The sequence below is a fragment of the Adiantum capillus-veneris genome, chromosome 4 (genome assembly GCF_014529385.1).
Source record: "Adiantum capillus-veneris isolate H3 chromosome 4, ASM1452938v2, whole genome shotgun sequence".
In the NCBI taxonomy this organism is placed as follows: Eukaryota; Viridiplantae; Streptophyta; class Polypodiopsida; order Polypodiales; family Pteridaceae; genus Adiantum; species Adiantum capillus-veneris.
This window is the reverse complement of record NC_140934.1, coordinates 13,324,288-13,349,252: the sequence shown is the minus strand read 5'-3', so window position 1 is coordinate 13,349,252 and position 24,965 is coordinate 13,324,288. Positions and strand designations below refer to the sequence as shown.

General features: G+C 41.5%; 1 protein-coding gene across 4 annotated transcripts in view; it reads left to right on the top strand.

Moving 5' to 3' along the window:
* LOC147458731 (Transducin/WD40 repeat-like superfamily protein) overlaps nt 1-16,536 on the top strand; it is a 68,167-nt gene extending 51,631 nt beyond the window's left edge. For all 4 annotated transcript variants that reach the window (XM_086510171.1, XM_086510172.1, XM_086510170.1 and 1 more), the window contains 11 exons: nt 7,147-7,505; nt 7,595-7,916; nt 8,036-8,223; nt 8,412-8,630; nt 11,771-11,957; nt 13,633-13,886; nt 14,138-14,230; nt 14,318-14,419; nt 14,534-14,894; nt 15,132-15,269; nt 15,477-16,536. In XM_086510171.1, coding sequence (XP_086366297.1) covers nt 7,147-7,505; nt 7,595-7,916; nt 8,036-8,223; nt 8,412-8,630; nt 11,771-11,957; nt 13,633-13,886; nt 14,138-14,230; nt 14,318-14,419; nt 14,534-14,894; nt 15,132-15,269; nt 15,477-16,325 — 3,072 coding nt within the window. In that variant the 3' untranslated portion in view covers nt 16,326-16,536. The remainder of the gene's footprint in view (nt 1-7,146; nt 7,506-7,594; nt 7,917-8,035; nt 8,224-8,411; nt 8,631-11,770; nt 11,958-13,632; nt 13,887-14,137; nt 14,231-14,317; nt 14,420-14,533; nt 14,895-15,131; nt 15,270-15,476) is intronic.
* The last annotated feature ends 8,429 nt before the right edge of the window (nt 16,537-24,965 follow it).

Below are 24,965 nucleotides of genomic sequence, written 5' to 3'. Positions count from 1 at the left end.
TAGGAAACGATCCCTCTGAATTGTGCTCTCGTCTCTCTACATTTCTCGTCAGCCCAAGTTTATTAGAACATCTTGCGCATATATGCGCTGTTCTGGAAGTACTGAGAACTAAGAAGCTTTATGCCAAAGCCTCTAAATACAAATTCTTCAAGAAAGAGCTTCTTTATTGGTCATATTATTACTCGCGATGGAATCCGTGTTGACCTTGATAAGCTAGATAAAGTGTGAAATTGGCCCATTTTGAAGAATGTACGCCAAGTAAAGTCCTTTTTAGGCTTTGTTGGATTTTTCCACAAATAACTCAATTTATCAAGGATTACTCTAAAGTTGCTACTCCCCTTATGCAACGTCTGAAAGGAGGGGTGAAAGAACCGAAGACTTCGGCACCATACTGTAAAGGAAAGCCTCCTGTTGTATGGAATGTGCGCCTCGATGAGACTTTAAGACACTAAAGTACTTGGTGAGGACTACACCAATATTGCATATTGTGGATCCTAGCAAGCCATTTGTAGTTGAAACAGATGCTAGTGATTATGAGCTTGGTGCACATTGTATCAGGATGGATGTCCTGTTGCGTTTGAAAGTAAGAAACTTTTTGACACTGAAATGCGTTATCCAACATATGAAAAAGAGCTTTACACCGTGGTCCACGCTTTGAGAAAATGGCATCATTATTTGTATGGCTCTACCTTTGTTGCATGGACGGATCATCACTCTTTGCGCTACGTCTATGATCATGGTAATCTTAGAGGCCGGAAGGCCAAATGGGTCGAACTTATGCAAGAATTTGACTTTTGAGATTTTCTACAGAAAAGGATCAAGCAATTGAGTTGTTGACGCATTTAGCCCGATTCGTGAGGTTAATGCTTTATCTATGGCTGAATCTCGACGGATCTCTCTCTCTCTCTCTCTCTCTCTCTCTCTCTCTCTCTCTCTCTCTCTCTCTCTCTCTCTCTCTCTCTCAGGTGGAGATTACTAGACTCATTCGTCAGGACCCTGATCCACCTGGATACCAGGAGGACATGGATAGAGCCGCCACAGGAGTTGGGCACGAGAGATGGCTTTCTATAGAGAGCATCTTCTCTACCTCACTGGAGATGGGTTTGTGATTCGATCGAGCTACATGGACACACATGTCTCATGGTTTGCAGTGTGCCATTGGTCAGATACGCACATCCTCACATCAGCTGGAGTTTGAGACTGCTAGATTCAGAGGGATACCAGCAGATAGGAGGATATGCCGCTTATGCTAACTAGAGCCAGAGACAGAGCTACATTACATATGTCATTGCACAGTGTACTATGAGATACGGGGCCGTTTCCACTGCTTATTCAGAGAGGGTTTCGGTCCTTTCTTAAGGGTCATGAGTTATGGGGATCAGAGATGTCTTGGGCTATATCCACTTAAGTTACATAGATATAGAGACACTTGACTGGGGAGAGATAGAGAGAGAGAGTCCCAGAAACAAATTACAGATTTCTTTTCACTAGATATGGGACAACCAAAGGAGCAGCCATCACTGCAAAGCTTGGCCCACACTCATTCGACCACTGTTGGCACTCTCATCGACCGAGCACTGGAGCTACGGAGACCCACACGCCCACGATTGAGGACAGGGGGCTACACAGCACGGACAGAGACTACAACAGAGGATTCGAGCCATACTCTCGACATCGAGAGTGCAGATAAGGATGGATTCTAATAGTAGTATTTTTTGTTCTAGTTCTTTTGTACCCAGACATGGTATTAGATTCACTATTTTGTAAGAGATTGGTCTCATAGGTCATTTTGGCCTTTTGAAGACTTTAACATAACATTTCATTTCATTTCTCTCTCTCCGAGTGCTGTGTCATTCTGATAGACATTTTGGCAAGATGTGGAACGAGGTCGAACTAGGGTGTGACTCGTGTATAGGCTTGGGTGATCCGGAGACCCAAGTGAGTCGTGCTGGAGAGACGAGACAGAGACAATATTCCATCAAAGGTGGACTATTTTTTGGAAATGGAAAGTCTGCGTGCCGGAAATCGATGAGGTTCGATAAAGGATTTTGTTCAAATGCCATGATGTTCCTAGCGCTTGGCACTTAGGAATTCAAAGAACTCTAGCATTGGCCATTTCTATCGGCCAAGGATGTGCTCTTACATTGGAGAGCTATGTAAAGAGATGCACTCAATGCCAGGCCAACAAGGCAGAGTGCCTTAGGAAAGCTGGCCTACTAGATCCATTGGAAATCCCTAATGCCAAGTGGCAGAGTAGTTCTGTGGATTTTATTGTTGGTTTGCCAAGTTGGCAGTTTTATTTGTCGATCAGCTTCATAAGCTCTATGGTTTGCCAAAGGATATTGCTAGTGATTGGAATACCAAGTTCACTGGGCGATTTGACGAGATATGTTTGCGCACCTTTGGACAAAGGTGAGTAAGTCGTCCTTTGATCATCTTGAGTCCGACGGACAAATTGAAAGGATGAGTCAAACGTTGGAATACATGTTGAGAGCTTATGTCTCTCATAGGCAATCTGATTGGGAAACAATTAGAGTTTGCCTATAATAGTAGCAAGCATTTTGTTAGTGGATTTAGTTCATTTATGCTGATGTATGGGTTTGAGCCTAAATACCCTATTGCTGTTGGCTTGAACAAAGTCAAAGATCGCCAAGCTCATGATTTCTTGGATGATATGCAAGGAATGATCGAATTGGCTAAGGGTAGTATAAGGGCATCTTGTTATCGAGTTACTACTTATGCTAATCAAAGGATCTCTCCAAGGACACTAGATGTGGGACAAAGGGTTTATATGAAGATACCCAAATATTCTAAAACTATGCGAACTGGAAATCATTATAAGCTTTTAGCTAGATTTTGTGGCCCATTCTTGATCTCAAGAAAATTGGCCAAGTTGCCTATAAATTGGCTCTTCCTTCGGATGTTTGTATGCATCCAATGTTTCATGTCAGTCACCTTAAAGAAAAATTAGGGGAAGCTAACACTGTTATGCCTATCAAGGAAAATGTATGGGAAGTCTAAATTGAGTATATTCCATTAGTATCAGAGGCCGTTTTAGATCACTGTACCTATCATTCGCACCCAAGTGCTTATGATGAGTATTTAATTAAATGGAAGGGTCAGTCTTGCTACTTGGGAATGAGTTAGAGCTTTGAAAGCTCAGTATCCCCACTTCATTGATGAGGACATCACTGGTTCTGAAGTGGGGAAGTATGCTATGTCCCGCTTAGTTACAGGAGAGGGAATCGAGTCTATGACAACGTCGGGATGGGTGCCTAGTGTTCGAGCGGACATAGTGTGAACCGGGCCAACGTGGCTTGTCACTTTTATAAAAGGAGGCCAAGGCCTCATTTGTAGTTGTCGACCCGCACTGTTAGAGTGCCAGTGGCTAGCCCGTGAGGCTAGGAGTGCGCGAGATCACCTTGAGGAGGTGAGACCGGGCGGTATGGGACGCTCGGTCTTACAGGTGCATGCCTACGTTCTCGGACGTTGGCCCCATCATTGGGGAGCTGGCGGATGGTGGCTATGGTCGGGTGGTTCGTCTGATGCGTGTTTATAGGCGGTGCGTGTAGCTCGGAGATCCTCCCGTGTTGTTTGTTTCACATACAATGCCATGATACCCCATACAACCTCCTGTGAGATTCCCAAGTCATGTAGTCGCTGTATCAACCTGGCTCTCGGGACTGTGTCAAAGGCTTTGTGGAAATCCACAAAGCTACAATAAATCCTTCTTCCATGTGCTCTGCCCTCCTCAATGATTGCTCTAAGCGTGAAGATCTAATCAAGTGTAGAGAATCCCTTTCTAAATCCAGCTTGCCTTGAAGCTCGTACACCCTCTCTCTGCCCATGTGCTCAAAGTATAGATGCATATAGCTTGGCCAACGAGTGGTCACAATCATGATAGTGGGATAGTTAGTTGGCAGGGTTGGATGTCTAAACTTGAGTAGTGGTAGAATGAATCTCATAGTTACCAAGAACGGGAAACCGGAACGGGAACGCGGAACGGCAACTGCCACAAAATGCCATTCCTTGTTACGGGTACTCACGTTTGAAACACGGAACGGGGATTCGGAACGGGAACTTGGAATGGGAACGGGGAACGGAGACCTGAAAATGGCCATTCCCTGTTACTATGAGAATGATCAATCGTAGATGTACTCCAAGATTCATGAAACCCATCACACATAACCTTGTTGAACATGAAGGCCATCAAATCATCAATATGATCTCTGGCATGTATGAAATGCTCTGCCTCTATACCATCATGATCCTGTGCCCTCCTTGTGTGCAATTTGTCAATGGCTTCCCTTGCCATCTTTGCCGTGAAGAAAGTAGAAGTGGGAGGACACGGCTTTGTGGGGGGGGGGGGGGTAAGGTTCATCCGTTTGGCAGGTCATAATAACCCCACAATGAGGGCAATCTATATCTTTGCTCCATAGGAGTAGGAAGTCCCTCGTTTCAAGGCTCATTTTTCTTAACGAGTTTGTACCTTGTTTTTTGACCCTTCTTTCTTCTTGACATGCACTAAGAACAGGATTCATACATCGCACCTGACTCGGGCACTCCAAGCTGATAGCCAAACCTATTCTTTTGAAAAACATCGACAGCGAGTAACGTTAGTACTCATGGTGGCTTTTCAATACCTCGCAAAGCTGCTGAGAAAGTCTTTCCACCTCTTGTAAGAGACCTCATTTTTTTTGGAAAGTGGAAAACACCAAGTGCTGTATGCAAAGCTTATCTTTACAGCAAAGCTTATCTTTTTCTTTTGGTGGGGCCTCGCCCGAGTGGGCGAGTAGTTTTGTGTGTGTGGGTGTGTCTGGTAGTGGTGTTTTGTGCCGTCACTTCTATTTCTTTGCCCATTAGACTAGGTGAGTGTGTCTAGGAGTCTTTGCCTAAGGCCTTTGGGTTAGACTTTTTCCCTTGGTGTGATACCCCATTTGGCACCACCGCTCTAGAGCTCAGCCAACCCTTTGACTGAGGGGCATTGCGCTCTTGTTACTTCTCTGAAGTCTGCTAGGTGGGCTATTCTTTGGTTTTGGCCTGTTATTTCTTCTGCATGTGTTTGTTCTTCCATCTGCCTATTAGACTGGGTGAGGGTGTCCAGGAGTCTTTTGTGGGCGGCCTTTTGTAGGCTTTGCTCCCTTGATGTGCTGGCCCATTGGGCAGTGCGGCTCCGAAGACCAAGGAAGGCTACATTGCTGTTAGAATTTGCGGTGCAAGAGCAGCTTTGGACTACAGGTTCACTTTTACGTGCTGGGATGTGGTGCCACTAAGCATATTTCTGAGTGGCACATAAGTGACCAAACATGTATCTTGGCATCATAGAATTGTGTCTGCTGGTAACTCTCTATGTCTCGAGAGTTTGCATGCGAATGCCGCTTTTCATGTTGCTTTCTTGGAAGTTGAACTTGAAAGGCATATTTCATGGTACAGAAGTGTGTCAACTTCGTTTGTGGATTGTGCTATTGTTGTGGTGGTGGCAATTGTTTGTCTTTCCCTGTTGCTAAATCTCGTTTTGGCTTGGGTAATCATTATTGATCAGCGTGGCATAAAATTTAAATTTGCTTCAGCTGTACGTGCGATTTCCTTCTCTTGACGACAGATTGGCTCATTGATTTGTGCGCAGCATTCCTATGGCTCAAACCACTGCTCAAATGCTATATGCCAAGCTTCAACCTCCTCCTCCTGTATCAGAAGTATGTAATGCACTTTGTCATCTGCAAATATCCTCTCTTTGGTGGCCTTTCTAGATTTTGAAAAACGCCCCCTTCCTCGAACAGAAAGGCTACTTGTCTGGAGGGGTCTTTGGTTGGGGTTTTCCTGTTGGAAGTTTGCATGCTAAACAAAAAAAATCTGATGGGCAATGTGGACGTTGTAGGCAGTCAGAAGAGACTCATGGGGATGTCGTGGTCTTTAGTCAATACTATGCATGATGGAGCTGATGGTTATATTGTCTTGTGGGTGACTACCATGGGTCTATATCTTGCACTTTCCTTCAAGGGTGAGTCTGGGCTTATCCTGGATTCATCTAAGTATATTTTTTAGTTGTATAGCGGACATGCAGACTTCACATTGTGAAGTTTTCGTCCGAGTTATGACCAGTTGATATTGTGCTAATTCTTTCTCTCTTTTGTGGTGTGTATGCCCTATTAACTACCTCATTTTTGTGCTAATTTTTTCCATTTAATGCTTCTTTTAGTGCTAGGCTTCATTATGGCTGAGTCTGCCCTTGATCTCCGGAGTCATGACAGAAACTCAGTACGCTGAACTTTGTGTTGATGTATGCTCGTGTGTGTGTGTGTGTGTGTGTGTGTGTTGTGTTTGGGAGCATATGTTAGTACCTAGTTCTACACCCACTATTGGGCACTGACGACGTTAGTGGGGATGTCGTGGTATTTAGTCAATACTATGCATGATGGAGCTGATGGTTATATTGTCTTGTGGGTGACTACCATGGGTCTATACCTTGCACTTTCCTTCAAGGGTGAGTCTGGGCTTATCCTGGACTCATCTAGGTATATCATTTTATTTGCCTTGGTCTTCCCAACATACTCAGGAATTTTTGCGTCTTACTCAATGTCTGCATGTGAGATTCCCTCCCTTTTCTCAGATTTTCTTGATGTTTGGTGTTCTAGGGCACGCGCCAGCAGATGCCTTCATTTTCTTTACATGGGTTCCATACTGGGCCCTAGGTCCCTCTGGAGTTTTAGGAATGTTCTCTTGTTCCATCAACTCAGGGGATCGTTTTTGCTTTTTCGTGGCTTCTGCTTTAGCAGCGACTAGATATATACAGATGAGGTGTTCTTTGACTGTTTCTAGATGCACAGCTCTCTAGGTATTCAGTCGTGGCCTACTCATTCTACATCATCTTCATTGTGGGTTTCAAGTTTTCCCTCACCTTGAGGTATCCCATGACTAATAAACCAAAAAAAAGCGTGTGCGTGCTTGTGTGTGTGGGGGTGTGGGTGGGCACTGGGTGCGCATGGATGCGTGCAGTCGGTATTGGTTCTAGTTGTATGAGCTTGTGGTATGCAGTGTCTAGGTGAACCAATTTTACTCTAAATTTTAACTGGCGTTATTATGATGAACAAACTTTATCGTTGAACCGCATTTAACTTGTATTTGGTTTCCTTACCTGGTTCACAGTGCTATTGCATGGCAGTACATCCTCTGCAGCCTCATCTTGTTGCCACTGGTACAAACGTAGGTGTCATTCTTAGTGAATTTGACCCAAAAGCAGTCCCAGCCGCAGTTGCACTTCCCACTCCATCCGGAAGCAAGGAGCATACAGCAGCTTTTGTCATAGAGAAGGAGATACGTCTTCTTTCTTTCCAACTCTCAACTCCTGTCAGCATCAACGTGGGAAGTGCAGGTGCAATTTCGGACACAACGCGTCCCCGGCAAGAATCACTCGAGGCATCCCTTCAAGTAAAACAGACGAAAAAGCATGTGGGCACTGTTCCGCACGATGTTTATTCTTCACTGTCTGTTAGCAAATCTGGAAAGTAAGTTCCCTTCCTTTGCTGGGATAATTTCTGTATCTTTACCAGGTTATGTTTACCAATACCAGTTTCATTGCAATCTTACTTTGCAGATATGTAGCTGTTGTGTGCCCTGAGGTACCTTATTTTGCTGTTTATCGAGTATCTGATTGGTCAATGATAGACTCTGGATCTGCAAAGTATTTTGCTTGGGATGCATGTAAGGAGCGCTATGCGTTGTTGGAATCAACTACGGTTCCCAGATTGCCTCAGCTAACAAAAGGTAGAAAAGCCAAAGAAGCTGCAGCTGCAGCTGCCGCTGCTGCAGCAGCTGCTGCAAGTGCTGCTGCATCGGCTACGGTGCAAGTCCGAATCATTCTTGATGATGGGAGTGCAAATCAACTAACACAAGCGATTGAAGGGCGAACTGAGCCTGTAAATTGCACCTTAAATTATTTGTCAATTGTGGAATTTTATATTTCATCAACCATGCAATGTATACTGATTATGATCACAAAGAAAGTGTTAACTAAGTGAGCGTTTGTTCGCTTCAGGTGATCAGCCTTCAAGGAGGTGCCCTTCTAGGAGTAGCTTACAAGTTTCCACGACGTATGAGTTTCTCAAATGCGGCAGCAGCTTCAGCTGTTCAATCGGCAACATTGTCAGGAATAGCCCCTGCTTTCTCCAGTATTGATGATGGAAGTGGAAAGGGTGAAAGTCCATCAAACTTTCAACTATACAGGTTTGTGATTATCTTTTCAAGCAAGAAATGCCTGGACTGGTATCACTGTATTAGTCAATAACTATTGCATTTCAATGTCTGCTTCCTTATAAGAAGCGTGGAAATAAGTTTTGGAGAGCTAATCTATTCTGTATTTCTTTTAATTTCCCTTTTTTTTTTGGGGGTGGGGGGGGTGGGTGGGTGTACAGCTGGGAGACATTTAAGCCTGTGGGTGGATTGCTACCTCAACCAGAGTGGACTTCTTGGGACCAGACTGTGGAATACTGTGCTTTTGGATATGCAAACTATGTTGTCATCTCTTCCCTTCGACCACAATATCGATACCTGGGGAATGTTGCAATTGTAGGATCCACTGGTGGCGTGTGGCATCGGCGTCAACTTTTTCTAGCAACATCAACTACAATAGAGTAATAGCTACACACCTATTTTTTATTGCTGCAAATAGTCACTATAGCTACATTATAACAGCAGGGTGTGGCAGTGGGAGTAGACGCTTGTCATGTTTATCTGTTTGCAAAGTTTGTAAGAAAAGGCAGGGGTATTGTGGTTTTGTTTGGGGGGACCTTGCGTGTGTCTTCCATCTATGTAAAGAGTGTTTGGTGTTTAATTTCATTTTTTTTCTTGCAAAAGAAAAAATTTCAAGCAAAGTAACACCCCCAGCACTTACCTCAAAGCAAAATACAAACGTGTTTTAACAAAAGCAGGTAATCGAGACGTATCATCAAGTAAAATAGGAATGGCAAACTCGGATGTATCCCTTGCAGAATCATGCCACTGTGATGGAAATTGATATGATCCGTCTCAAATGGTAGAAGGGGGGAAAGGATATGCCCTTTCCTCACAGTCGACAGCTTTGCACCTTAGCAGGCAGCTATTGCTGCCATGTGGGCACTTGCACAAGGGGAGCTGGGCTGCTATGGTGACTTCATCATGCCTAACATCTTCATGTGCTTGATTTTGGATGCTCATAACCTGAGTGGGTGGGTACCCGCTCCCAACCCACCACCACAGGAGTATTCATGCAGTCTCCTTGTGTTGGGAAGTTCTGCTATTACTTCTGAAAGGTTTTTTGCAATCTTTAGAGGGAATTCTTGAAGCAACCCACTGATGGGCCGGTTCTCTTACCTTTCCTCTGAAACCACAAGTGCATTGTGCCCTCTCATGCCCGGCCCTGTTGGGAAGCTCACAAGTGACCATCCCTCGGGCATGGAAAAGATCATCATCAGGATACATGATGGACATGAGACCAAAGAATTTGTGATAGGTGATGATGGTCTCATAAAAAATGTCGGCAGGGGGATTATGTATGACATCTTTCAAGAGTTCCTTCTTTTATGGAGATGTTTGCCAAATCCATGGATGTAACAGTGAGACTATGGGGCTTTTGGGACCCCCATTTTAGGATTTACGAGAGGCATGCAAGGCATAGAAGGTATGATGCTTGGAATGCAGGGTTATCCTTTTGTGCCACAGTTTGGATGTATCTATAATAGCAGGATGGTACCACCTTTTGGAACCCACTTTGGTGGAATTGGAAATACTTTTCTTTGAGCCACACCTTGTCATGATTAGTTGACTCCTTTTGAGGGTCAAATGGATGAAAAGAAAGTGGGAGAGAGTGAAGTTCGACACTTTCCATGGGCGGCTGTCACAAATGGGAGCGCACAATAATATCAATACGTTCAGATAATTAAACCAGATTGAGAGAACAGGGAGAAGAGAGAGAATAAGATGGGAGGCCATAGTGGTGACCAGCAGATGGGCTTGTCTTGTCCCCCTCCTTAAATAGACTCTTTAACTGATGGGGAAAGGTTTACATGCACATGAACTGGAGGCCGGGCACTGTTTCCACTCTCTGTTCCGAATCTCAAACTTATGGAACTCGGAAGATCTCTGCCCTATTCAAAATCTAGAGGGTTGGAGCTCTCAGATCAAAAGTTTCTGGATTTGATCTCAGAGCATGCCCTCTCTTCAAGCCGTCTCAGATTCCAATCCTGCTACCTCGAGCAGAGGCCGTAGTCCTTTCCTCTCTTCCTCTTTGGGGGAGAGAAATCATCTGCAAAGACACAATTAACTATTGCTGTGAATCTCACAAGAGAACATCACCTAAAGAATGAATTTTTCTCGTGCTCCAGAAGTGTGGGCAAGTTGCAAACGAAATTTTCTAGCCGTCTTTGCCAAACACCTGTAGTTTTTTTGGGTACTCTACTATACGTGATACTTACAGTTGCGACCTCATATCGTAATATGTTTATTTTCAATGAATTTTCCTTTGGAATGTTCAAGATAATCAATATTAAATTCAGTAAAAGTGGGGAGCTTTAAAGTCCACTTATTGTTTGACTTAGTAACAATATATTTTGTTGTTTAGGTCTTTAGTGCTTTTAGTATTTTTGCTCTTATTTGTCAAATGTTGGCCTTTATCATGGCTGAGTATGCCCATCACCTTCAGAGGGTGATAGAAACTCATTTCGATGGTTTTATAGAGTACGTTCAAAGCATGAATGACCTCTATACATACCTACACCTACACTCGGGCATTGACAACACGAGTAGGGATGTCAAAGCTGTTGTCCAAGCGCATATTGTCAAGTTTTGAACTTTGTACTACTTTGGTTATATTTAGCCTCCTCTAGGTAGGTTCATATAAGTATTCATTTCTAGTATTTAGCTTACATTAGGATTTAAGAATTTGTTCCTTTAGAAGTTGTTGTGGGGAGTCTGATTTCTAGGATTAAGTCTTTGAGATGTCTTATCCTTGTTAATTTAAAGTTGAGTACTAATTTCAAGTTGTAGTTAAGTAAGCTGCTTTAACTTATTTTGCTTATGCCTTTTCTAAAAGGATTTTCAAGTGAATAATGGTTTGTTTTATCCAGTTTTGTCTAGTAGCAAATAAAGTGAGATAGTTTTTTCTTTTTTATCTTGTTCTCGTGCGTCCCTTGCTTTTGTATTTTTGTGAGTGTTTTATCCCCTTTTTTAATTTGTAAGTTCAGACTATTCTAACCTTACGAAGGTATATTACAATTGCGACATGGTGCTTAACTTCCTGCACTCAAGCTCTAGTTATGTAAAGCTGCTAGAGCAGCCACAATGAATATGCACTTTCATTTGTTATGATGGAAAGAATTGTTCTTCTTTGCTCGTGTACATGTTCTGAACAGTGCCATATGTTTTTTTCTAGAAGAAAAAATAATGCCAAGACTCGTGCATTCAGTTTAAAGGTAATTTACTTGAAGAAATATGGACATTTATCTGTCAAATTGAAAAATTTGTTACTTCTTTGCTCCAGAAAATGTTGAAGTAAAAATAGATCTTGTTTTTGTTTACATTTTTACGAACACGCAAAGAAACTGGTAAATCTAGTTTAAGTCATTGCACCTGAATTTTGCATCAAGTTTTTTTTATTATCTACAAATACTTTTCTACGAGAAGAGCTTAGGTTGTAATTTTCAAAGAACATTTCCTTTTCTCATGCAATTCTGATAAGACTTTGACATGAAACATTTTACATCCTAAGTGAGACTAGTTTTTATTTCATATTTTGTAGATGTGTTTTTGTTGATGCTGGAGTAAATGCTGTGGACTTAGAATGGAAGCGGAGAAAGGAGGAAATGAAAGTTAAAGATTCGCAAGCAAATGCTGTGGCAGAACATGGTGAATTGGCATTGATTACTGTAGAGACTTCAAAGCCTGTGGTGCAAGAGAAGGTTCCATTAAGACCACCCATGTTGCAGGTGAATTTTTCATTTTGAATTTTTCTGAAGTGTGCTGTTATATTGATTCATTAGAAAATGAATCCAAATGTTTGTTTAACATGATTACAGTGTAGGAATAATTGAACCTAGGGTTGCTGGTCCCACTACCTTCTGACCACGTCAAGCACATACACACACTTTGTCTAATAAGTGAGTGAAGGTTTTCCCCAATTGGTTTTACTTCACCATATTTAGATTCCCTATGCATGCCACCTAGGACTTCTAGAAGAATTCTCTCTAGCCTTCTTGCATTTGTCCTCTTGCACTATATTCCCTGAATTGGCCTAGATAATTAGGCCTTCTCTTGTACCTTCACTTATGCCAGTTATGTCTTTATTTTACCTCTACGTTTTGTCCTTGTCTCTCATTTGTGAGATTCATGTGTCATTTGTGTGTGGTTTAGTAAGTTTGATGAGTCAGAGCCATGGGCTATTGATCAACACCAATTGGTCATTATTACTACATTCTACAGTGCCATCTATTTCTTAATGGGCTTTTCTCTTTCTTTAAGCTCTAATCGTGGGTGGGTAAGGATTGGAATTAGCAAGCAAGCAACCTCTACTTGGTGGAGATGGAGTGCTCAGGCACATCATTGAAGTGAAGGTCTCCGGAGCTAGCGTTGTAAATCACTCATCAAGCTTTGGAGCTTTGGCAAAGTGCTTGGAGAAGTTTCAGAAATCAAGTGAATGTTTTGACAAAGTACCTGCTTCGAATCTTGGCCTAATTGAATGCTCACTTGGGAGAGTTTTTGCAGAATTTACGAAGTTGTCAGAGTGTCCTTGAAGTTCCAAAGTAACTACTTTGAAAGGCTGGACAAGGGCTTCAGAAATCTTTGAATTATTCATTACACATTGTGGAAGTTGTTCACACGCTCTATTCGCTGTGTGATGAAGAGGAAGACCGGCAAAGACTTTGGAGGCATGAAGTGCAAGGCGATTGACATGGCCATCTAAAACTTGGAGATTAGCATGAATAAGAAGGCCCCAACAAATTTTTGTGATGCATGCCTCAGCTAGTGTTGGATCATCCCAACCACCTTAAATTGCCTTGGAAATCGTATAAGCCAATAGCTACATTAGTCAAACAAGATCCTTAGTTTGACATTGGTTGTGAGTTGATTCAGGGGGGTTGAATAGGACAACTAACATGGGACATTTTAAGGCCATGATCTAGAAAGACCCACTGGGCAGGATCTGAACCCACTAGCTAATCCCTAACTAGTAACCTTGCTCCAAGTCGCGGCGTGAAGGGGGGTTTGTAGGATCAAGTAAGCCTAGGGTTAGTTCACCACCCTACCTCTCAACCACCTCCCAAGTGGTTTTCCATGTGTAAATATTTTATGCAAGCCACCTTAGACTTCAAGAAGGATTCTCTCCATCTTAGCATTTGTCATCTTGTCATTTAATACACCTCATGCACATAGGCCTAGCTAAATTCTTTGGCGATGCCTCCTATCTCTAGGGCCGTTTGCATTGTGCCTTTGTGTCTCATTTTTAAGATTAATGTATCATTTAGTGTGTGGTTTGATAAACGTGATTAGATAGCTACACACTCATACACACTCTTTCAAGCATGTAGCATAGCTCATTCTATTTCTCACTAGTTGGTGATTATTTGCTAATAATGTGGATCTACCCCTAATTTCAAAATACAGGTCGTTCGACTTGCTTCCTTTCAACATTCACCAACAGTACCCCCCATAATGGCATTGTCCAAGCAAACGAAAGGTGAAATTGAAGAGCCAGGAGTTTCCAAAAAGGTTGAAGAGAGACGATCTGCTGCCGAAGTGGCTGTTGCAGGAGGCGGCGTAGCTGTGGCGATTTCGCGTTTGCCACCAGAGCAGAAGCGTCCTGTAGGACCACTAATTGTGGTTGGTGTAAGAGATGGAGTTCTTTGGCTCATTGATAGGTAGTTACCTTTATGTCTATGTGGTGTTGTTTTGTGATGCTGGTAATTGCTGAATAAAGAATGAGCATAACCATTTAGAAAGTTGTATCAGTTTAGCTTTAAAAATAGCTAGATGGTACCTTTAATGTCTGGAAGAGCAGAAAAAATCTTGGTACTTGTAGGTCCTTACAACTGTTGCGTCTTTTTGAAGCTCTCTCATCTTTAACCGCTTTGTTCAGTTTGATTAGTTCAGCTCTTGTTGTCCATGCCAGATATATGACTGCTCATGCAATTGGTCTAACACATCCTGGGATTCGCTGTAGATGTCTGGCTGCTCATGGAGATGCCATTAGTGCAGTCAAATGGTAGGAAAACAGAGCTTGATTAGCAGTTTCTTTTGGTTTGAGTTTTTTTATTGAGTAAAATTCATCCGACATCGACTGATTTTGTAGGGCTGCACGTCTAGGAAGGGAACACCATGACGATTTAGCGCAGTTTATGCTTGGAATGGGTTATGCCACAGAAGCATTGCATTTACCTGGAATCTCAAAAATGTAAATTTTGTTTTCTTACAATTTCCATGGCCGCTTTTGACTCAAGTTCTTTTAACAATTATACTGGTATGCAGCCCTCACTTGTTTCACTTATTGGCCAAATTACTTCTGCAGGCTTGAATTTGAACTGTCACTTCAAAGTAATGATCTGAAAAGAGGCCTTCAATGTTTGTTGACTCTTAGCAACAGCAAGAAAATTGGACAAGATCTGGATGCTTCCAGTGAGGCAACTGGTTTAATAAGTTTACCGTCAGCTGATATAGCCAGGGGAGACTCAGTGCAGGGCATCATCAAGTATGCAAAAGAATTTCTAAAATTAATCGATGCTGCTGATGCTACAGGTCAGACACAAATTGCTAGCCATGTTCTTAGAAGGCTTGCTGCAGCTGGGGCAGTGAAAGGTGCATTACAACCTTCTGAGATCAGGAGCTTGGCATTAAGACTTGCCTCTCATGGAGAGCTTACTCGCTTGGGGGTACATGATCTAAACATTTAAACATGGCAAAGCAGTATAGGATGGAAAATGTGTGTATATGCATGCAAGTAAACTAAATTTTAATCCATGTTGATGCTAAGACTCATTACTTTCAAGTCTTTCTTCACTGTTCTTTTTTATTGAGTTGCTTTGAGAAAGGGGGCATGTTGAACAACACCTGTTTAAGCTGATTGATCTCTGGGCCTGGTGGTGAAGGAAAGTTTATCGTGGTTGTAGGTCCTTGTGAATACATTGATTGCAGCTGGTCAGGGCCGTGAGGCAGCACTAGCGGCGGCTTTACTTGGAGACTCGGCACTTCTAGAGAAGTCTTGGGAAGAAACTGGAATGCATGCAGAGGCTGCCTTACATGCTCAAGTAAGCAACATATACAAATTAAAGTTGGTATCATCAGCTTATGTTGCTATGTTTGCATTCAGATGGTTCACTTGTAAAGGTATCATTAACTTCTAAATTGTTATTGTAAGCTTCTTGTAAAGTGTCTCATAAGCTGATGATGCACAGAGATTTTATATTAGCATTTAGATAATTCAGTTGTAACATGCCTTTCCCTTTATGGTTCAGGCACATGGGAGACCAGCTCTTAAGAAAATCCTTCAGTCTTGGAATCAGGGACTGGAAAAAGAACTTAAAATGTCAACGACAAAGCCGGCATTGGAGTTTTCTCAGGTTTCTTCTCAAGCATCTACTGATGATATTGTGCTTAAGGAACTTACCGAGACAAAGAGAAAACCTCTGGTTGAGATTGTTCCTCCGGGGAATGTCATTCTGGGTAACACTATTTTGACCCCCAGCAAGCCACCTGCCATAAAGCCAGCTCAGCCTCAAACAAGTCAGCCGCTTCTGCTGGAAGGGCCACCAGGAGTTGCAGTAACTCAGCTGGATAGCTTACATGCTCAAACATCAGTTAGTGGAGTTCCAAATACATCTTCAGTGAGCACAGCCTCTACTGCTCTTGTGTCTCATCAGGACCCTGCATTGACAGTACTAACTCAGCCAGTCACCAACACAAACAGTCAGGCCAGTTCTACTGATTTGTTGCCATCAGTGGTGATTTCAGGTAGTGATGCTACTTCTATGATAAGCTTGCAATTGGCCCCTTCAGCAACAGTCCCCTTAAGCGATTTGCAAAGTCCTGCCTCCATGATCTTTCCTGCAGTTATTTCCACGCCCCCTTCCAACTTACAACAGCTGCCTATGGGCACGTCTCAACCTTCCATCGATGTGCAACATTTTGAGAGTATCTTCCCAACAGCTACAGCCCCTGCTGGAGTGCCAATGATCGTCTCTCAAACATCTGGACAACAGAATTCTGCAATGGCAGGCAGTATTGACAGCAAAGCTCCTGAATCTGCTGTTCCATCGAGACCCCCCGGTCCCTCAGTTGCTGCGTTGGTTGATTTCTTTTCCTAGTAGTTTTGACCCTTAGAAAAAGTGTCAAAATAAGACTCACAGACGATTTTCCACCTTGGGCCTCAATTCTTCAGATGTAATTTATTCCTGATATATGCATCACACCTCAGTGTGTCTGTGTAGAATCTCAAAGCTTTCACATTGTAGCTAGTACAGATATCTAATGTATTTTTGGTTCAGATATTGCTAAATTACTATCCAGACTCTACTAGTTTGTCTATGTCATACAAAGAATCCTTTAACAATAAAAAATGGTAGATGGTAGAAATTTCTCATTATGAAATAGAAAATTCAACTAACAAAGAGTTGCTCGAGTTGGATGCATTGGCTAAACCTAAAATTATTATTTATTATGTAGGATCAATGAACGCTGCTGTCATCAATGAGAAGTCTCACAAGTCACTTTGAAAAATGCTATGCAACACTTACGAGAAAGCTTCTAACAAGGTTTACCTCATGAAATAGCTCTTCAATTTGGGGGTAGCATCAAAGCCTCACCATTGGTTGAGATTTTGGAAGCTTAATATGTTTTTTATGCTCTCTAGTATCTACTTGCAACATGGTCCATGTTTGTTACTTCGATTAACAATTTTGCACCTCTTGGCGAAACCATAGTATTTGATGATGTAGCCGCTTTCTTCTTTCATAGAAGATTGCAAAAAAAGGCAAGAAAATTGGAGAACTCTTTGTTGATGGAGGAAGAAAGTAGTCCCTTGAAAATTACAGTAAATCTAATGATGAGAGAGATCTTGAGCGCTAATTGCAAGAAGAAGGAACAGATAATCTCCTGCAAGAGGAAAGGGGGCAGGGATTCTTTTTGAAAAAGTGAGCTACCCTTCCAAAAATACACCAAAATAATTTTTGAGGGGCAAGGGTGTTCGATCATGAAAAGAAGGTTGACAAGCATGAGAATGAAGTGAAATAGAACAAGGGCAAAGCTAAAAGTAAAGAGGTTCATGCAATCAATAGTGATGATGAGGCTATCTTGTTTGCCCCTTCGTTACTTGCATGTTTCTCGACGAGATTACTCATTTGCCCAAGTTTTGATTTTGGATTTTGATGCATGTTCATGTTACTCCTCATAGAGAGTGGTTCTCTACTTATGGGTATTAGGCGTGGATGTAGGCACTTGGGAAATAACTTTGCTTGTGACAAAGTTGGTGCAATAGAGTTACATTTTAGGCTTGCCAATGGTTCATTATGTGTTCTCAGCAATGGGTGTTTGGTCAAATCTTACCGAGAGTAATATTTTTGCTCAGGGCAACTTGATAGTTGGGGTGATCATATATGCTTTGGTAATGATGAAGGGATGTTTGGTCTTGGCTAGAGGAGATAAGTGCGGTACACTTTGTCCGTTCCAAGTTTATAACATTAATGGTTATGTTGTAATCATAATTAAACAATCAAATAGCTCTTTGTTGCATAACCAATTAGGTCATTTGAGCCAAATTAAAATGAACTATCTATCTCGTTTGGGTTATGTGCTTGTTTTCAAATTTTTAGAGCTTAATATGTGTGATTACTGTGTGTACGAGAAGGTACATCATATCATGGTAGTTTATTAGGCAAGAAGAAGCTTGTGTTTGACCTAGTGCATTTGGATGTGTACTATGTAACTCGATGGCGCTTTCTACTTTGTTGCATAGATAATGCAGCTTGTGAGTTTTAGGCATACCATGCAAGCATAAAGATCATGGAATATATGATTAAATCATCTAGAAAGGAAGCTTAAGTGCTTAGGACTCAAAATACCAGAGAATATGATGCTAGTTAAGTTTATCAATGTTATGACACAAATGGAATCAAGAGAGTTCTTATTGCTTTTCATACCTCCACCCATTATGGAATTGCTAAGAGAGAAAAATACACGATTCAAAAAAAACCTCATAGCATGTTACTAATGTGAAGTTCTCATACGGGTTTTGGGTTGAAGTATGAAATTCACAACTGAAGCGATTCATAGATTACCAATGAATGCACTAGATGGCGGTGTTCCAAAATAATCTTAGGGGGGACATAGTTTCTTGCACTTGTGTTACTTATGAAGTGGTAGAAGACTCAGAACTAGTAGACAACCTAGAACAAGTTGTATCCGAAAAAAGGAGAGATGTACGGCCTAAGTCATGGACATTGTAATCTTCAAAACATCTCATGCAAGTCCATTCCTTGAAAACAAAACATGCCTTGACAGATGATATCTTTATAGCTTTTTATTGGGCATCCATAGAAAAAGATATCAACTTGTACAAAGGGAAGTCCATTGGATACAAGACGATCACGATAGAGAAGATCCTATATGTTTTTGCTTCAATAGATACAGAGACTGTGATCTTAAACAAGTTTGGATACATTTGAAGCAATATCAAGAAAGGATTTTTGAAAGATCAATTTTTGTGGGATTCCGTTGATTGACCAATTAACCATACCCAATGCTCCTAGTGTAAGCTTAGAGCCAAGAACTTAAAAAGCCAAAATTGGAGTTGTTGAAAGACTGACAAGGCTAAGAGAAGAACCAAAATTTAGAAGAACACAACAACAATCAGAGTGGAGAATACTCATCCACAGAGAACTACAGATAGATATGGGCTTTATTGCCATTACAATGTCATCTATGCCACACCATATTGAGCGAGTCGTGCCAAATATGATTGTGAGAGTTGTACCTAGAGCACGAGCACCTACATTGTGTGAGGATACCTTTTTTGGACCTCTGTAGGTAATGAAATATGTTGCTAAGTTGAGGCCCATGCATTCATCTCAAGTCATAAAATGCCTGGCATTAAAGTATAATGGATTAGGGGGTCCCCATGACATTTTGCATCATTTAAACAAGTGTTGAGAGCTATAGACGTCATGAATTTCCACATTCAGTTTGAAGGTTTTGGGTTAACTTTGGAGGGTAGCGCCCTTGCATGGTTCCAGCCTTTAAAAAAGGAAGACTATGGAAACATAGAAGCGCTATTGTAAGACTTCATGGAGGAGTTTTCCATGTGAGGAATTAAACAAAATGTAGTGTCTCAGATTCATTCGTTCAAGCAAAAGGATAAAGAGAGAGTACGGGAGGTTGCCTTGCAATTTAAGCAGTATATTGAGAGATGTCACCACGAGAGAAACCCCAAGAGGACAGGCAGGTAGTGTTGTTCATTGAGGGGATTAAGAACGAGCACCTCAAGAAGGATTTTCACTTGAAAAAGTTTGACATTAGATGAGGCCACAAGAGAAGCTATATATATTTAGTAGACAATTACATGATCTATGAAGAAGTATAACAGGATATGTATATAACTTCAAACGACTCATAAGATATAGTTAATGATACAAATATAGTGAGGACAACTCGAATACAAGAAGTGAATATGGATCATCTTGCAGATGAACTTATGAAGAGAATGAATCAGCCTTGGGAGTCCAGAACCAGAGAATACCACCATTGAGACATTGCTTGACATGTGGGGGAGATCATCTGATGACGCATCAATGTCCCATGTTTCCACAACAAAATACTAGACAAAAGTGGTGTGCCATTGAGAATAAGTGGACAAATCATACCATTGAGGAATGTTACTACAATAGGGGTCAAGTTAGGGAAAGACCTTATTAGCATAACCTACAGTACCAACCTAGCCCACTAGTGAATCCTCAGTATCAACAAAATATCCCAGCACCATCACCACCAGGATATGCTTTTGGACCAATGATTCTTTAGCTAAGATTTGAAAGACCGAGACCAATGTTGGGGCACCAACCACCACTACTAAGTGGAGACAAGGCAATTGCGAGGTATGTGTATCCAGACCAGTATCCAAAAAAGAACACCTTAGTGCCGGTACAATCGTATCACAAAGAGGAAAACTATGGATACCACCATGCATACAACCCTAGCCTACTTATGGATTCATATGGCCATGAGAATCTTGTTGCATTCTCTTGTATTTCTCAAGCGAGAATAAGTAGTGTATCTCCGAGTGAAGGGTTTACATTGAGCTAAGGAACACTAATGTTCATAGCCAATCAAGGAGAGGTTAAACAAAATGCATATCCTCACATATTATATGTCCAACAACTAAGACAACAAAGAACCCTCACACATTGTTTCAAGTGTCAAGGAGACCATTTGGCTAGGAAGTGCCCAACCGACCAAGGTAATGATGCAAACAATGGTCCAAATATGGATGATAGTGATTGTGGACGAAAACACTTGTTCCAAGATTGTCCTCGGAATCCAAATAAGGAAGAAAAAGGGATGGTGGATATTGTAGAGGTCATGCCCTCTTCAAGTGGTTCTGACTTTTTTTATGCGAAAATGCCATTGAAGGTACTAGCGAGAGTGCAAGTGAAGCAGAAAGCGACAAGTGAGAAAAGTAGTGATAACTCTAACAAGTCCTGAGTGTGAAATCAACAAAGAAAGCTATGAGAGAGAGTTAGAGCTCAGTACCATAGGAAGCTAAAGGCTGTTACAGTTGAGTTGTCACAAGCTCAAGAGAAATTACAATAACTGACAAGATCTTCATCTCGTGTGAGAAGAAACACCCAAAACTGAACAAAATTCAAGTGGATTGGAACAAAAAGATGGTAGTTCAGGAGGTTCGATCTTAGTTGATAAAAACTTTGAGCCATTGGAAGCAATTCTAAAAGCGTATGAAGAGAGATTGGACAATTGCCAGACTATGGAACATCAGTGGATGACTTATCCTAATGCAGAGTTGGAAAAGATGATGTTGGAGATGACAAACAAGTAGATTAAGACTGCTAGAGTGCTTATGGAACCTCCACCAGCTATGCCAACCCAAGCTAAGATAATATCTCAACCACCTGTTGATTCTAAATAAACGAACAAGAGAATGGAAGAGAGCTTAAATGACGTGGATGAACAAAAACCGGTGAAAGAAGCTAAGATTTCAATTGACGACGAGGTTCACAAAAAGAGCTCAAACGAGAGAGATGATAAAGAGGATAAAACAAGTGTCCAACATCCTCAAGGGATTGGGAATGCGATTAGTTATGGAGAAGGAGAAGTCGGACATGTGGTAGAGAACACAACATATGAATTCGTTTACCATATAACTCCTACTGTGCCAAAAGTTAAAGGTGATTCATGTAGAACTTTGGGACATAGTTAGGAAGGCTAGAGATGGGTGTCATCAGAGTGGGAATCGGAACCTATTGCAAAATTCGATCTTGACAAGGGTACGATGGACTTTGAGATGTAATCCATGTATAGTGACCAAAGAACAAAAAGATCAGAAGATAGTAGAGAGGAAACCCTTAGGGAGTTGCCTTCCTACCTAGGACCATATGAGGGAAGATCTGATGTTATGATCTTGCCATCTCAAAGAAAAACTCATAAACTAGTCATAGATTGTTAAGGATTGTAAGAATTTGTGTCAACATGTGAGATGTATACTAATGGTAGCTGAGCTGCTAAAAGTCAGAACTCATATGTGAAGGGAGGGAATGGGAATGGAGGGAGCTTTTAAGGGGGATTTTTCCAAATTTTTGCTCAACCTGAGCAAAAATAAAAAGAAAGCTCACTTTGCTCCAAAACCAATTTTAAGAGTGAGCTTTTTTTCTTCTCTCTTTGTCTCCCTTTCTCTCTTTCTCTTTGTCCCTCCCCCCCATCTCTCTATCTATCTCCCACCTACACTAGAGGTATATTAATTGAGAGAGCCGCTGAGCTTGGGAGAGCTAGGCGCCCACGTCTGCGAGGGCGACCACAAAATTGACATATGCTCCATGAGAGGATCACGACTATTCTAGCATGACATGAACTACTTATAGAGGTGTACATTGATGATTATCTTCAGAGATCAAGGCAATACATTCTTGGATAGCACTCGATACCAAGAATCCTCGGACATTGATGATGATGATGATCATCATCATCATTTTAGATTTTACTTTACTTTATTTTATTTTATACCCAAATATTGTATTAGATTCACCAAGATTGTATCACTTTGGTCTCATAGGTCATTTTGGCCTTTTGAAGACATTTAATATAACATTTCATTTTCTCAGATATGACAAAGCTATCATGTTGATTTGATGTACTTTTGATTATTCAAGCATGTGTGATTACGCAATGCTCAGTGAGTGATAAGGGTGGCCAAGGTTAGGTAAGGCGGATGGAATCAAGGGACACGAAGACAAAGAAAATCGATTGCAGTGTGATAGAATAGAGTCGTAGTCGGGTTGGCAATGGATTCAGAAGAGGTCACTAACATGGTGGAGAAGAGACAAGGTGATAGCAAGCGAGGAGAAGCTTCAGCAGGGCAATTGGAATGAGTTCTTTGCTCTTTATATATTAGTTCTCTCTGTAGTATTACCATCCCCCCCCTCTCTCTCTCTCTCTCTCTCTCTCTCTCTCTCTCCCCTCATGTTCAAGATGGGTTTGTGATAATTAGGATGTTAGGATCCCAACCAAAAGTTCATGTAGTGCTAGGAGGTTGTTTTTGGTTTTCCTTTGCACTAATTGGGATTGGGATATGTTCCAAAGGGTAAGGAGGCATGATGGTCTCATTTTGTGAAGGCGGGAGGGCAAGATGAAATAGTGTTGTAAGGGAATTTTGTAGGTTTGAAAGTGCAACAAAGTGCTGCTAGCCTCGTTGAAGTAGCTACTCGATGTTGAGAGTGGAGGATGGACTGGCACATGCAGTGATAATGATAAGGCCGATGCTCCCACTAGACCTTCCGGCAAAGAGTACCGCTTGTCACCACCACTATAAGCTTCTGCTGTCACTCCATGTCACCTCCTCTTCCACCACCCTCAACTTCCTAATCTGCAATGCTGGACTCATTGAGTCTTATGTCTATTGCTATCGAGAGCTAATTTTGCATGCAATCCTGCCCCTTGCACGCTCTGTCGCAGTACTGTATCCTCGCTTGCCTGGAGGAGAATGAAGACGTGGCCCTAGGGCCTGCAAGGCATGACGTGCAAAAGCAAGCTAGCTCTCTCTCTCTCTCTCTCTCTCTCTCTCTCTCTCTGTCTCTCTGTGAGTGTGTGTGTGTGTGTGTAGCGCGCGCACACACACACACTGAGAGAGAGAGAGAGAGAGAGAGAGAGAGAGAGAGGACTGGTTACTCAAGCTGCTGGCGTAACTAGCGGCATAGCAAACATTGATGAAGCAAGGCAAGAGGGCAAACTCGTCACCCTATAATTCCGCCGTACTTGCAGAGAAAGACCATATTCATTTGCTTCCAATGCTAGGTTTGAAACATGTTATGAAGATGCGTGCACAGACGACAATGAGCCGATATAGCCTGACTAGGGGCACTAACTCCGCAGAAGGACGCATGGCAAGATGAGTCTCTCCTCAAAGATGCGAAGGAGTTTCTATAAATACGGAACTTGGAAGGCTATACTTTGGAAAGTATGACTAAATTAGGATTTCAAGGGGATACTACCAAACTTCCCATCCTGTTTCCAACTTTTAAAAGTCATAAAAGATAATATTGATGGATCGCAGATGCTTCCAATTGCTTGTTTATCGATATTACGAAACATGTCACTGAAGGACTCAATTTGATATGTGATGAGCTAAAAAAAAATATGTGCTATTAAAAGGAAAGATGTAAGGCGCTTCTCAAAAGTGGACATCCAACCTTTTTGGGTAATTAGTAACGTGTCTGATGTCATCTTAAACCTCCCATATGCCATTTATTCAGTATATACAACTAATATTACCCAATGTTACAAAAATATCCCTCTAGTAGGTAAATTTGGTCTCATAAATGTACTGAATTTTCTCATAGACTTGACCTTCACCAATAAAGCCAAAGAAGAGTTTTTTGGCCTGTCCTTTGTTAAGACAACTAGATGGGTAAAAAAAGTAAGCAAGGCCTCCCCTCTTCACATGAATAGTATGTAGTTTCAAATAATCATTCAATGGGTTCTGAACCATTGCTATGTTGTACTTGGTAAGTGATGCTTTTTCTCAAACGTGTGGCATTGCTATGGGATTCTCTTGTTCTCTGCTATGTGTAACCTTTATTTGCTATATTATGAATATAAATGGATTATTAGGCATACTTTCCATGTAGATGGCAACCTTTGCTTGTAAAGTGTAATCACACTTTTAGATTTATCGATGACATATTAAGTATCAGTAATCCCAACTTTGCCCTGCAAGTGTTGGATATCTATCCTCGTTGTCTAGCGATTGAACCCACCTTTCTAGAACAAGAAATTTTCAATGGTATTTCTTTCACTAAATGCACTAACTATCTGTCCATTGAATTGAATATTGACACTTACTCTATTGGTGACTTTTCCACTAGACTTTTTTGGAAACAGGATCACCTTAAGCTTACTGCTGCTTAGTTTTTAATGAAAAAAAGCAATAGGCCATTCAAAATTGCTCTACATACCTGTTTAAGTATTCTTCATTTAATTATTTACTCATCCTCTAATGTATTTTCAGCCCTAGAAGAAACGAGGGTCTTATTTACTCATCCTCTAATGTATTTTCAGCCCTAGAAGAAACGAGGGTCCTTATTAAGAAGTTTCAAGCTGATGGCTTCCATAAAAGAGTTTTGATTTCTACCATAACGGCGGCTCTAAGTAAAAAAGAATGGCATGGAGTCAAGTATGATGTTGCATTACTTAGTCTTTTACTGAGGAAGTAGGCCCATATCTAACGA